This window comes from Triturus cristatus, chromosome 3_2 (assembly GCF_964204655.1).
Source record: "Triturus cristatus chromosome 3_2, aTriCri1.1, whole genome shotgun sequence".
NCBI lineage: Eukaryota > Metazoa > Chordata > Amphibia > Caudata > Salamandridae > Triturus > Triturus cristatus.
Window position 1 is genome coordinate 829,128,677 of NC_140584.1, and position 14,139 is coordinate 829,142,815.

At 43.6% G+C, this 14,139-nt stretch overlaps 1 protein-coding gene across 2 annotated transcripts in view; it reads right to left on the reverse strand.

Annotated features, from left to right (window-relative positions):
* The window catches only part of SCARF1 (scavenger receptor class F member 1), a 248,643-nt gene that overhangs the window by 174,135 nt on the left and 60,369 nt on the right, over positions 1–14,139 (reverse strand). For both annotated transcript variants that reach the window (XM_085649059.1, XM_085649060.1), the window contains 2 exons: positions 7,318–7,370; positions 6,819–6,920 (listed from right to left, as the gene is read on the reverse strand). In XM_085649059.1, the coding sequence (XP_085505185.1) occupies positions 6,819–6,920; positions 7,318–7,370 (155 nt within the window). The remainder of the gene's footprint in view (positions 1–6,818; positions 6,921–7,317; positions 7,371–14,139) is intronic.

The window sequence follows — 14,139 nt, forward strand, 5'->3', positions numbered from 1 at the left end:
TGCGTACATTCAATCGTATAAAATTGATCTCCTCCTCCTCATGGCAGACAGCAAAAATGAAGCTTCACAATAACAGACAAAAGGGTTTGGCAATAGTTGGAGATAATACAAAGCTGGGCGGCATTGTCTGAAAGGAAGTTTACGTATAAGTGGTAGTATATATTGTTTCCTTTCCCCAGCATATAATCTACAGGAGATTTAGAGGACTGCCCGTCACATGGGTGGCAATGCATCAATGGAGTGTGTTTTGGCAGGGTAACCTAACCTTAGAGGGATACATTTCAGCCGCCATCACAATAGAACATATGAGTGCTGAACATAAGAAACAAATGTCCAGTATAAAAACAGTGTTGTCTATGCTAGGTGTTAAGGCGTATTGCTTAGCCGTGCCCTAGTTACGATTCCTCTCCCAGCTGTCTGTGCTCAATCTAAAGCCCATAGGGCATAAGATAATGTGATGAACAACATTTTTTCCTACAGTGCATGTAAACAGCATTTGTGAATGTCTTTTTACTTTTGATAGCACTTTAAAGTCAATTTGTTGGCTATGCCAATGCTTATTAGGTCAGGTGTTAGCCTAGACCTTTTTATTTTACTAAAATTACATTTGATATACTATTAGGGGCTTTCTTAAAAGTCCTCTGCATCAAATTGGTATGTCACTGTCATTCACATATTTCTTCTTCTCACTGCAGCGTGGGCTCATAGGTCGGTCCACTTCAGCAATTCACTAACTTGACCGTGAGTGACAATGTTCCCTTTCTCACACATTCCATCAGCTTGCAAAATAGTTCATGTGTGCCAAGGACTACAATGGCAATACTCATTTCTGCTTTTAGCCGTAAACATTTTTGCTTGATGATCCAACAGCGCCCCCAAAAATGTTTTGTACAAACTATGACCTTAAGTGTTCAGGCAGTGAAAGGGATTGCAAGGATAACATTAATGGTTGAGCTGTCCTACTTTTACTTTTTCTAGTCACTGCTCATGAGCCCGGCAAAGTATGCTGTCACAAACTGGGTTGCTGAGACTGCCAGACCCTTTTGTAGTGTGTGTTTTGGGTAGAGGAGGACAGAAAACATACATAATGCATGTTTAAGCACCACTTGTAACTTTTCAAAACACATATATAAAAAGCAATATCATTTACAACGACAATAGCTCAAACTCTCGCAAATGCGAGACCTATTGCATTGCAAATGCTTGTTGTTAGGAGCTCTGTGAACCGGCCCACAGAGCCTTACTGTCTCTTCCTCCCCAGGACTCTGTAATGTGGGACAGCATCACGGGGAGGCAGGTTCGGGGTGGGGAAGCTTGCAGCCACATCGCTAGGCGGCCAGATTCTGGCTGCCGCAGACCTTAGCTTGGCCCCCATGGGGCCGGGGCAGACACTCAGAAGCAGTGTTCCACTTTCCGGCTGTGCTATTAAAGAGAGGGTCTGGCTGGGAACAGGTTATGCGGCAGTTGGGCCATCATCACCTCATCTCCCCTGCAGCAGCAGCAGCTCCCTGCTTTACTTCACCCCTCCCCTGCCAGACCATCGCCCTGAGGCTGTAGTTTTCTGGGGAGGGGAAAGAGTAAGTGAAGCGGCTTCACTGAGGGCCTGTTGTTGGCCCTCAGGCCCCAGTGTCTTTCAAGCCTTGGTGCGGGGAGGGGCCAGGGGGTGTTATTGCATAGGCTTCACTGTGAGGCATCTTTCCCAGCAAGGAAAATTGAGAGGATGTAATGTTAGTGTCAGAGCTGCCGAACTTGGAACTATAGAAATAAGTTCAAGTCCCAGCCTCTGCTCAACATCCTGTGATTCTCAGCAAATGATTTAATTGCCAAAGGCCTAAATTAAAAATGAATTTGATCTTCTGTAATGTGACTGGAGCTCATATAATTGCAGCCCATGGGCAGAGTTCAGGCTAAAACTACAATTAAAAAAAACCTTTTGTTTGCTCATGATTGAAGAGCCTGCAAAGGCTGGAATAATAATAAAAGAGGATTCTTCATACAATTTTAAAAACGTCCGCATTCCTCCTAAACAGGGCTTTTCTGCCTTTGTTTAATTTATAACTATCTGCCACAGATCATTAAAGCAGCTTTAGACCACAGTTTAAACTGCGGTCACCTTTTGTTTATTGTTTGAAGTACATTTTGATCAGAGGTGAAAATACGAGCTTTAGGTGATTTTCATCATTTTCCTACCGGCCAGGACATTAAAATACCGGGAATGCTGGATAAAGAAATGGCCAGGTGGCACACATAGCCATGCCAGGAGTTGTGGCCTTTGGGTAACTTTATTTCACTTCACTTGCCCAGCCAAAATGTAGTGCTTCTAGTTTTCACCAATGTTTCTGGCTCTATGAGCTTTAAAATACGTACTTTATCCAGCATTTCTCTAAAAATGAGCCCAATGAGACTAGCCAAATGCTGTTTTATAAAGGGGTATGATCCGGGATAGTGGGCCACTTTTTTGGGGGTGCCCGGGCCCATTCGGTCCCTGGTTCTGAGAAAGGTGCTGTGCCCTTCTGCTGACAAGACCCACCATCCCTCCATTTAAGGACCTGTGCGCTTCCTATAGAGCTTGCCACCCACCATTAGATAGTCACAAATGTTTATGAACGGGCAACGGCGTAACAAAACTTGGGCCCCCTGTTACCACCTATCACTTCGGTCCCAGACCCAGTGTACTGTGCTGAAGGGCCTGTCACCAGCCTGTCAAACAAGTTAGAATTCTCGGGATCAAGATAGACGACCAGCTCACACTATCTGACCAGGTCAATAGCATCACCTCCTCATGCTTTTTTACCCTGAAAATCCTTTGAAAGATTCTACCTTTTATTCCCATGGCCCTTAGAAAAACAACTATCTCTGCCTTGGTATTATCCAAAATTGATTATTGAAACACGCTTTATCTGGGTGCAAAAAGGAGTACAATATGCAAACTGCAGACCTTACAGAATGCGTCTGCCTGATTACTCCTTAAGATTCCAAAATTCAGCTCCATAAGTCAAGCTATTCAGGATCTTCACTGGCTACCCGTCTATGCAAGGATCCAATTCACATCCATGTGCATACTCCACAAAACTTTGTACGGGACTGGATCAGTTTACCTCAGACAAAATATCAGGCGTTATATTCCACAGCGTAATCTTAGATCAGCATCGGCCTCCCTTCTTGTGGTTCCAAGGATAAAGACTTTAAAGTGGGGTGGTAGAAGCTTTCTCTACCTTGCTCCGAAACTATGGAACACGCTGCCCATCAGTCTTAGAAAACAAACCAATCTGCTGATGTTCTGAAAAACTTTGAAAACATGGTTACTTGCCCTCAAGCCATAGTCAATCCCATTGTCCCTGAATAAAATGAAGACAGCCAGCGCTAAGTCGCCACAGCATACACGCGCTCTATAAAACCTTTCATTTCATTTCATTTTAAGGGGACACTAGGATCTTAGGAGACGCCTCCCTCCTCCCCTCCTCCCCTCCCCCCTGCACCCCGGGGACTGCGGGGGCTAATGACACGTCACTGTGAACGTACCTCAACAGGGTCGGCCAGGACATGCTGAGCCTAGGCTCAAGGCGCTTAGATTTAGAGGGGCGCCCAAAGAGCTGACCGAGTAAACTGTATTTGTTTTTAATTTCCGCCCGCCAGCACCTGTATTATTTTTTTTGTTGGTAAATTTATATAGTGCAAACTCGACCCGAAGGTATTGGAGCGCTTTACATGAGCACCAGTTATGTTACACAAGGACTCATTCATTTTTTGGTAGGCATGGGGAGATTAAGTGCATTGCCCAGACTCACAGGATGTGGAGTCGACCCGAGGCTCGAACCTTGGTTTCCCAGTTCCAAAGTCAGCAGTCTAGCCGTCAGACCACATCCTCTCCCCACCTCACCTGTTAAATGTCCTCTTTAATAATCTTCCCTCTCTTCGTTAGTCTTCCTACATTCCCCTTTCTCTCCCTCCCATCTCATTCTCACTCACACCCCTTCCGTGGGCTTTATCCTGCAATATACCACCTGAATAGATGATTCAGGTGAAGGGGGGGCGTTCACTAGCCAGCCACAGCTGGAGTAATCAGTCACCTCACCTGTAAAGGCTCCCCACTAAGATTATCAAAGAGCAGTAAGGAGAAAGATTAGGCCCTAATAATTGGGGGGAGGGAGCAGACCTACCAGAGCTCTCACAGCAGCATTTCCCCCCTGCTCCTCCAGGGCTGCTCCATGACATCCTCTGGTGGGGATCTTCTGAAAAAAGTGTAAGTGGCTACAGTTACTGTCAGTAGCAGTGCTTTAAATGGGCCGGTACTCACCGGTACTTAGTACCGGCACTTCAAACTTTTCTGCGTTTGAGTACCGAAACTTCTACTTGTCCAAAGAGAGTACCGGTACTCATAGGGCAGCAAGTCAAGCTCTGAAATTTGTCATTTGCAAAAAGAAGCACGACAGAGCTGGCGAATCGACCCGTTTTGGTGAAGCACTCTGATAATCGAGTGCTAATTTGCCCTTTCAAGTTGCTAATTGAGCAGCAGCCCGTATGCATTTATTCAGGGCTGACAGGGAGTTTGGGAGGGGCCGACGTCACACTGCCATTATTGACACAGGGTCCACCCAGGCTCCTTGGAATCAATAGCATAGTAGGTGTGTGAGCAGGGCTTTCTAATAACCACGGACATCCCTTGGGGAAAGGAGTTGGCCTAACGGCTAGGGTGGTCGACCTCGAATCTGGGGAACCGGGTTCGAGTCTTGGCAATGACGCTGAACATCCTGTGATTCTGGGCAAATCTCTTCATCTCCCCGTGCCTAACAAAAATTATGTATGTGTCCTCATGTAACACAACTGGGGTTATGTGAAGCGCTCTGATACCCGATACCGGTCAAGTTCACACTATATAAAACTCCGTAAAAAAATAATTAAAAAAGGCTTCCTGCTGGTATAGCAGAGTAGGGCTGCACCTGTTTGGAGCCAGAATGAGGACGAAGGTGGTGATAGTGACGCAGAAGCAGAGTGGGTGGCAATCAAGATTAATAATGTGGATGTCAGTGAATGTAAGCATTTTCTAAAACACATGTACTGAATGTCCTGTCTGCGTGCACCAGTGCTTCTATGTCACTGCTGGTGTGTCTTGCATGAGTGAGTGTGTTCTGCAGGGTCCAGCACCAGCTATATAGCTGCAAGCCTTGAATTACCAAACTCTACCCATAAAGCGCACGTAAAAGGGTCTGCATTTAGCAAGTGCTAGGCCACTTTCTCTCCAGTGCAGATTTGCTTTCTTCGCAGTTTCAGCACAATTGTCTTTTAGAGGCCATTTTCTCTTGGGTAAAATGCAGGGGCCCTGGAAAGGGTAGAGATGGAAGAACCAACAAATTAACAAGGAGAGCCCAGTCAGAGCCGAATCACAAAGTCTGGCTTGGGCTTAAAAGCCTGTGCATAAGTGGAGCCTTGAAAACATTCCCACTGAAATAAAAGTGTATTTTTTATCCCATTGAAGCATTTCACCTTGGTGCATGAGCTTATATCACAACATTGAGAGGAGTTTTTTCTCCCACTGTGACGTGACGACACTGCCATAAGTGAACTAGAAAGCAAGGTGATTTTCATGTGTACATTATATGTGACCTATTTTGTTTTCATGAATGAAGCAACATTATAGTGTATTAAATCTAACACAAGTTGTGATTGTACAGCTCTCATCTGGAACTTTGAATATACTATCTATCATATGTGCTAACGAAGAAAATTGAGTCTTGGTGAGATAATATATTTGTCTGGGATCACACAGTTTGGTCATGTGGGAAAGCCAGGATTGTTCCCCGAATTTCTGCTTTCACTTTGTGCAATTCAGCCTCTAGGAAGCAATATCGTTCTTTCTCTCCTGTATTAAAATAAAGGTAGCTCTTTTGTCTTTATTGTTCGCACATGAGATTAGAGTTTGGTTGGCAGGTAGATGCAACATCAAAGTTTAGTTCAGTTTGGGTATGAGGGTGCAAGAGGACCTGGAACTGAGCCAGAGCCAGGCATCCTGGCTCGAGCTTTCAACAGCTTGCCCACCTCCAGAAAGAGAATCACACTTTAGAGCAAGTAAGGAGCTTTGAGGCAAAGCTATGCCATCTAGGGGGGGCTGGATGATGTCTGCTAGGTGGCAATGAGACAAGAGGGGTACCCGTAGTTAAATGTTTCCCAAAAATGTTTAGGAAAATATATTGTGCAAGTCATGTGATTTAGGTGTTGCACCATGAGAAGTCCACTTTCGTATTAAATGTACTTTTTTGTACGTATTAGAGAAAAGGAATACTCAAGATATACCGGAAATGCTTTAGTATCATTATACACATCTGCACACCAATTAAATCTCAGTAAATTAAACGTGTGCCCCTGGTCGGGTCCCATAGCACTGCCCGTAGCCCTGCCCCGGTAGCCCCGCCCCAAGCCCCACCCCCTAGTATATCTCAATTTGGTGAGTACCTGCACTTATTTTTTTCCATTTAAAGCACTGGTCAGTAGGGTGTCTTGGCGCTATACAAACATAAAGGGTATGGTGCACAACGGTGTCATACAACATGCACGCTTTTCTTATTCCAGCAGAAAGCAGAGCACAGAAACAGCGCTATTAAGTTGTGTGATAATGACGGATACTGTATGCAGCGCTTAGAAAAGACAGACGGGTTCAACTGTTGGTGGGGGGCTTGGTGGGTGTGGGTTAAGAGGAGCGGCGTCAAATGTTGTTTTGCCCGGGGGCCTTTGTGAGCCAAGACCTGCCCTGGGCCATGAGGTCACTTCCCCACTAGAGAAGGATGCATGCGCCATTAGCCGAAGTTTCTGGACTCACTCACGTGAGTTGCAGTTTGCACCAAAGAAGCCGGGTTTGCAGCGACAGACTCCGGGCCGGATGCACACCTCCTCTGGTTGGCAGGTATCGGCCCCTTCACAGATAGCTGAAAGAGAAGCAGGGGCTGGGTGTTAGAGCAGAGGGTGCTGTTAGGGAGATAGAGTGTGCCCTATAGTGGGAAGGGACCTCCTCCAGGTGTTCACAGAGGCCCTAGGACCTCACTTTTTACAGGGACATCACCTGAACCTTGGAGGCTGACAGATTCCCCATCCATGCAGGGCCCTCACTTCAGCATCTGCAGTCCTGCTGTGATCTCTTTCTTCCCACACCCTTTTATCCCTTTACCCGTCCCTTCTGATCCACGTCTTACATTTCCCTTACAAAATGTCATTCACATGACAATAACTTTAACTATTTCAGCTCTTATACCTTCCCCATCCCTCCTCTGTCCCTTCCTTACCCTCCAGCCCCCTGCAGCAAACAACCCACATGAAAAGACTTACCCACTGGGCACTCCGTTCCCTGTTGTTTCCAGCCCAAGCAGCACACGGGGAGCCTTAGGAGAAAGAGATATGCACACAGACAATTAGAAGCACAACCAGTAGTGAACGGTGAGACTCCCAAACCATCTTCCCAACCCCACATGAGCTCAGTCTTCAAAGGACAATTCCGCAAGACAAATGGTGGTAGTGGAAAATTGGCATCCACAGGACGCTTGTTGGAGGAAGCTCTGTCTGGCGGCAGTTTGGCCTTTCTAAGAGTCATCATTTTAGGAACTAGGCCTCCCATGGCATTGTGGTGGTGAAGGAAGCTTGGCCTCCTTTAGACACAATGATAAGATCTCTGCCTTAAAAGGCCTTGTGGTGTAAACTTGGGCATCGACAACTCTCATGGTGGTGGCAGCTGCTCTCCCAAGGACTCCTGGTAGTGGCATAATCGTGATCTCCATATCACCCTTGGTCGTGAGAGCTCTTTTTCTCAAGACCCTGAAGAGGTGGCTAAAGCTTGGCCTCCTTGGAACACATTGCAGCAAGAGCTCTACATCTAAAGGGCTTGTGGCAATGGAAAATGCTTGTCTTTTTTGTAGGACACGGGTGAATGGAGGATGCAGGCCTTGATGGCAGAGGAACCAGGATGACAGAATGTTCTTCTATGTAGGAATCATGGCTGTGAAGTTCTGCCTCTGTAGCAAACATACCACACTTACTGAGATTAATGTACAAAGGACTAATGCCAATAATATTAATCTATTTAAGACCCATGGCGATGGAAGCTTGGCCTCATTTCGAACCACTGTGCAGCTTTGCAGGTAGGACCCTGTAGTAAAACTTGACTTCTCTAGCACATATGATTGAGGAACCTGGTAACAGCAGTTACCTTGGTTGGGGAGCTGAACTTAAAAAGGCACAGGGTGGTGGTAGCTTTGTCTAGATAGTTCCCAAAGTGGTGTGTTTCCTCGATAGGACCCAAAGTTTTAAAAACAGCTAAAGCTTAACCTCTGCACGTTGAGTGTGTGTCGGAGCTCTGCTTCTACAGGATCCATGGCTGTAAACAGGTGGCTTGCTTAACACCTATAGCAGTCAATCTTAGTCTATGCAGAATCCGAGACAGTGTACACTTTGCTTCATAGAGCCCATCCGTGACTGTGATCATAGTGGTGTAAGCTTGGCCTCTTTACAATCTATGTTGAGAGTGGAAGGCAGGCTTCTGCAGAATTCACAGTGGATCTTTGACTTCTGTAGTACTGAGGGTGGTGGACCTGAGCCTTGGTAAGGCCATGGTAGTGGAGTGCAGCCTAAAACTCAAGGGGGTGGAGCTCGGTCTCACAAGAGTCCACTATTATAAAACTTGGATCTTGTAAGACATGTGGTTGTGGAGTTGGGCTTCAATTGAACCATGGAAGTGAAACTCAGCTTAAGACTAAAGGTTGCAGAAAACCTGTCTCACAATGACCCATTATGGAAAAGCTCAGATCCTGGAAGATCCATGGTGGTGAAAGTCTGGCCCCTGCAAACGATGGTGAATATACACTCATGATTGTGGGAGAGTGATGGAGCAAGGAAAAGAAACTTGCTCGGATCAATCTCTCAATAACAGGTACTAATAATTAGAAATAGTAAATAAGAGAAAACTAACATGCACACAACATTTACATATGGGGAAAAGAGCTTTATGCACGCTTGAATAACAAAGAATAATTTGCTACATAACAGAAATGCTGCTTGAAACCGAAAAATGCTTTGCGCATGTGCAAACCAGAACCGCGTAAATAACCATGTGACTAACTCGTTTGAGAGGAAAACTCTCACGCATGCACAAAGATTACTAATCTTAGGTCTTGAGGCACTGCGTGCTTGGAATATGATTGTCTGAACTTAAAGAGAAGACGTTGCTGCTAATGCTTTTGCTTAAAGAAAGAGAATTTAACATGGGATAGAGTAGAAGTGGGTGGTGAACAGTGACAAACACATATCTAAGAGATTAATATCTGTTTATGTTTCTTTTATTAATAGTGTATGTTTGGGACTAATGTGCTAAGCCAATGAAAAAGACGGCAGTGAAGTTGTACGTCAGTTGGGACATGCGCGGTGTGATAAAATTGTGACCTGCTGACCGGATTGTTGACAGGCTGCCAACAGCCAAGGACAAGTCGTTGTGGGAATGCATTTGTCGACTGTAGAATCCTATTGAAGAATTGTTTAAATTGATACATCAGACGCCTGGGAAAATAGTAAGGCAGAATAATAAATGAGCTAAAGGGGAAGGGTTTTTCTAAACAAAGAATTAGTTAAGAAATTAAACATGACAGCATGAGGTGATGACAACTCCCCTGCCCAATCACAGTCCATGATTTATTGATATTTGCAACTTTTGAGGGTGGGACATGCAGAATTAAAGGGAATAACTAGAGTGACTTAAGTTAAGAAAAGGGTTGATGTCGATGCTGAGTGAGGTATGGGCGAGAGTTGCTGCTGGAAAGAGGAGAACAGACTGGGAAGATTCATTTCCTGAAAGACAGCCTGATTAGATTGGAGTTTGCGGAAGAATATCGAGGAGGGAGAGAGTGTAAGAGAGGGATGCGTTCCGGGGCGTCAGGATTCTAGAGAAGTGTACTAAGTATTATCCTATCCTGCTCCTGTCCTATAGTCTTTGTCACCTGATTCTTAAGTCAGGAGACCCCCACCAGTCCTTTGGCCAGAGGGCTGGTTTCTCAGTTTCACCATTTGGTAAATAATATTCTGTCTTAAATTTGCATATCTTTTGCAAATGTATGATTTATTCTATATTTTGTCTCTTCATCTAACACTCCTAATGCATTCAGTGAATGAGTCTATGTATTGGATGTATTTTGATAATTGAACTTTTCTCTCCCATGAAAGTTGATGAAGTTTGCACTGCGAATCTGTATAAATGAGCGTTCATTCTGACTGAGTTATTAGATAAAACTATTTGAATTTTACCCGGAGTCTGTGATTATTTTATTGAGAAATATAATATAAATTAATGAATTTGTTAATATCACCATCAACTACTCGACTAATGGTCCATTGACCAAAGGAAGAGTGTTGATCTATGAAGGTTAGTTAGGCATTGACTAATCCAGATCAGGTGAAAATAAAACTTGACCCCCAGCGAAACAGTCAGGAACTTGAATGTGTATATGGGCCCATTTGAAAGTTTGCTGATTGTGAAATGTTCATCCTGGCCTTTTGCAGGATCAGTTTTTCTGATAGTAGAGCGATGGTTATTATCGATTAGTTTGGTGATTATTGATCATTGATTATTAATTATTGTTTTGATTAATTGATTACATGTTTAACACTAAAAGTTAGTGTAGCATTTTATGTTGTCTGGAAGAACAGTTAGAGAGATACCTGGGAATCCCGGGAACGGACTTTAGAAGAGTGTGGTAAGGAAATCACACTGCAGAAGGTTACTCGTCTGTTGCCATAATACTAAGAAGCTACGCAGGGCTGGCAGTGTTATATTAGAGACTATATTGTATAAGAGTAGAGTGTGAATGACAGCAGAAGGCCCGCCTGTGAAACTTTGGCCGTACCCAAAGGAGGTGTATCACTAGAGGAGTAGCAGGCCCTCCCCAAGCTTAAGTGAAGGGTAAACAGTGGTTTTTACTCGTAGTGACAGGAAGACATTTTTCTCTTTGTAGTGAGTGAAGAAAATATCTTTGGTTTAGCGGAGCAGACAGAGTAGTGCTGTTTTTAAGTTGTTACTAAAAATAATTTTTATAAAGAAAAACTAGAAAAGACATTGTTGTATTACCTTGTGAAAGGAGGGTCAGTAGCAGGAGCCATACTGACGTCACAGAGAGCTGCGCTGGTATTGGTTGAAGTAGCGGGCGTGAGAAAACTGCAGATTGTAAAGGGAGGGTCAGTAGAAGGAGTAATACTGACGTCACAAAAGCCACGCTGGCATTGGTCAGACAAGTGAGTGCGTTGTAAGCTCTGATTGGTCAGTAGACAGGTAGCGTGCTGGTATTGGGTGAAGAAGGAAATATGTAGTGAGCCCTGATTGGATTGTTGGTGTGAGTCGCGCAGGCGTTGGACAAGTGTTGGCTAACAGGCTTTGTGAGAACACGGAAGAGTTTTCTGGATTTCTGGTGAGTGAATTAGATAAAAGAACAAGAAAATGAAGTTGATTATTAAGATCAAGAATTTCTTTAGGAAGGACAAGCGCATAGTAACCAGGGAGGGAATTCTTATGCCACCTCCCAATACGCCGGCTTCCTATATGATGATGGGAAATGGATATCATACGTGTGTATGGTTGGAAAATTGGGTGGCGTATACGAAAGATGATGGTGTTTTATCTTTCTCTGAACATGGTACATTTAATGTAAGAATTCTTCAGAATTTGAGAAATAGGATGAATTTGTTAGAACCAAATCCTAGGTTAACACAGTATGAGGCTTTGGAAGAATGGGAAGTTGAGGCATCTGAGTGTGAGAAATACAGAGGAGGCATGAGAATTAATAGAGGTTTTTTAACCAGATACCCATTTGACACTCGAGGAGATCAAATGAAAAGATGGAGAAGGGTTGCAGTAACAGAGGGTTTGTATCCAGTATTGATGGCCAGAGATCAAGAAGGGAGCAAATGTAAAGAAAGTACGAAACACCTATGTGTGGCAGGAATAGGGTGTGATGAATCTGCTGTTGAGTTGTTGGAGGATATTTTAGTAAATCGACCTCCGCCTTATCAGGAAAGTGCTAGAGATACAACTTCAAGTGCTCCCATGATGGGAACTCCATTAGTTCCAGAAGTTCTATATGATCCAACAGTCATTTGAGCATCACAAGAAAAAATACAGGAATGCATTGAACAAAACCAAAGAAGAGGTAATTCAGAAAATAAATCAGTTAGGTTTAAATGTGGAAGCACTGACAGTACCAGTAACTATTGGTCCTGTTATTCCATTGTATTATGATAAACGAGGTACACCGAAATCGCAAAATGTGGTAGTCTCACAGAATAGTGCTAGAAAGGAGATAGTCTTGTTAGAAGATCAAACTAGTGAAAGTGATTTGAATGTTTCATTATTGGATCGCCCAAATATTGAGACCATGACTGAAACCCCAAAGAGAATTTCACCCATAGATGCAAGGGGGAAAGTGTCAACTGTCACTCCAATGGCAGGAAGTTCTGCTGGATTTTCTCCTGAAGATCTGGAGCAATGGGCAAAAGGATTGGGAAAACAGAAAACATCACCAAAAACTATAGATGTAAGCAAGTTAAGGGTGGATTTAGAAGAAATGATCATTGGTACAATACGTCTTGATAGACTAGGTTCATATGGAGATGAAGAGTTGTTGTTTCTGTGCCAAAGTATAACTTGGAGGACAAAGAATTTACATGAGAAAATAGCAGAAGCAGCTTTAGAGTTTGGGATGGATATAGAAAAGTCAAAAGTACTACAAAAACCCTATAGATCAGAATTTACTGAGAAGGACTTAGAAAGCTTGAATGTGTCAGGAAGGAGATTACAAATAAGGGAATTGATACACCCTCTGAAGAAATGGGGAGATGTAGATCGATGGAGAAGTAGATGGATAAAGAAAAGAGAAGAGGCAGCTATAAAAGAGGTATCTACATTTCCATTTAAAGAAGTAGAAAAGGTTGAAAGGATGTGTCCGATGAGAGAAGTACCAGGTGGTGGTTATGTTCATGTTCCATGGAGTAGACAGGATATTTTGTCTTTTACAAATGACTTCCCTAGATTGAGAGAAAAACCAATTGAATGGCACAAGCAGGTAGAGAGGTTTGTCAAGGTTTCAAAGGTTTTGTTGAAGGATTTGGATAGTTTGTTTGAAAAAGTGGTACCAACTGATTTGTGGACAGAATGTAATATTAGAGTTGATTGGCCAACTGAAGAGTATCCTAGAGATGCAAAGACAGGAGCGCCTTCAGAGGAAGTAATGAAGAAATATAATCAAGTAATTACTTTTCTAAAAGGGAAAATTCCCCCTAAAGAAACAGATTGGGTTAAAATAGACAGAACAACTCAAGAACCTAAGGAGTCAGGGCATGCGTACTATGAAAGGCTGCTACAGGTGTTTAAACAGTATAGTGGATTCGAGAACATTGGTGATAAAGATATGGGACATTTTGTATATAGATTTGTCTATGGGCTAAGATCAGTGATTAGCCAGATGATTCAGCAGCACATGCTTTGCTGGCAAAGTAAGCCGATTGATGATATTCTGAAGTATGCAAAATACTGCAGTGACGACATAGATGCAAAACATAAAAAGTTAAAAGAGAAAATGATGTGGGCACAAGTGAAGATAGCAGAACGCCAAGAAGCAATTTCTGGTTCTCAAAATGATAATCGGATGAATGGACAGATTCAGAATAGTCAAGTGTCGAATGAAAGCAAGGAAAAGGGACGAATGAGTAGAGAAGAAGCGAAAAAGAAATATCCTTGTCATGGGTGTGGAAAGCTTGGACATTGGAAGAACAAGTGAAGAAATATTCAACAGAATAATGGGGTAAATCAAATTTTAAATCTGCAGATGCAGAATGAGGTGGTTGTGAATCAACAGCAACAGCAGCAGATAGTTACTCCTCAGTTACAGGTGCCACAAGCCCCTTTGCCCAACAATGTAAACGCTCAGGTGCAGAGGTACTGTGTGAACGCCGGATTTCGTGGAGAAAGAGGTAAGACTACACAGACCGTTCAACAATATTGGATGCAAAGTGATGCAAGTGAATTGGGAATGTCGCAATGACGGTGCCTGAGGGGGGAGGAGGAGGAGTGCGTGCTTAGCGCATCCTTGGCGGTAGATCTGTCAGGTCCATTTGTTGATG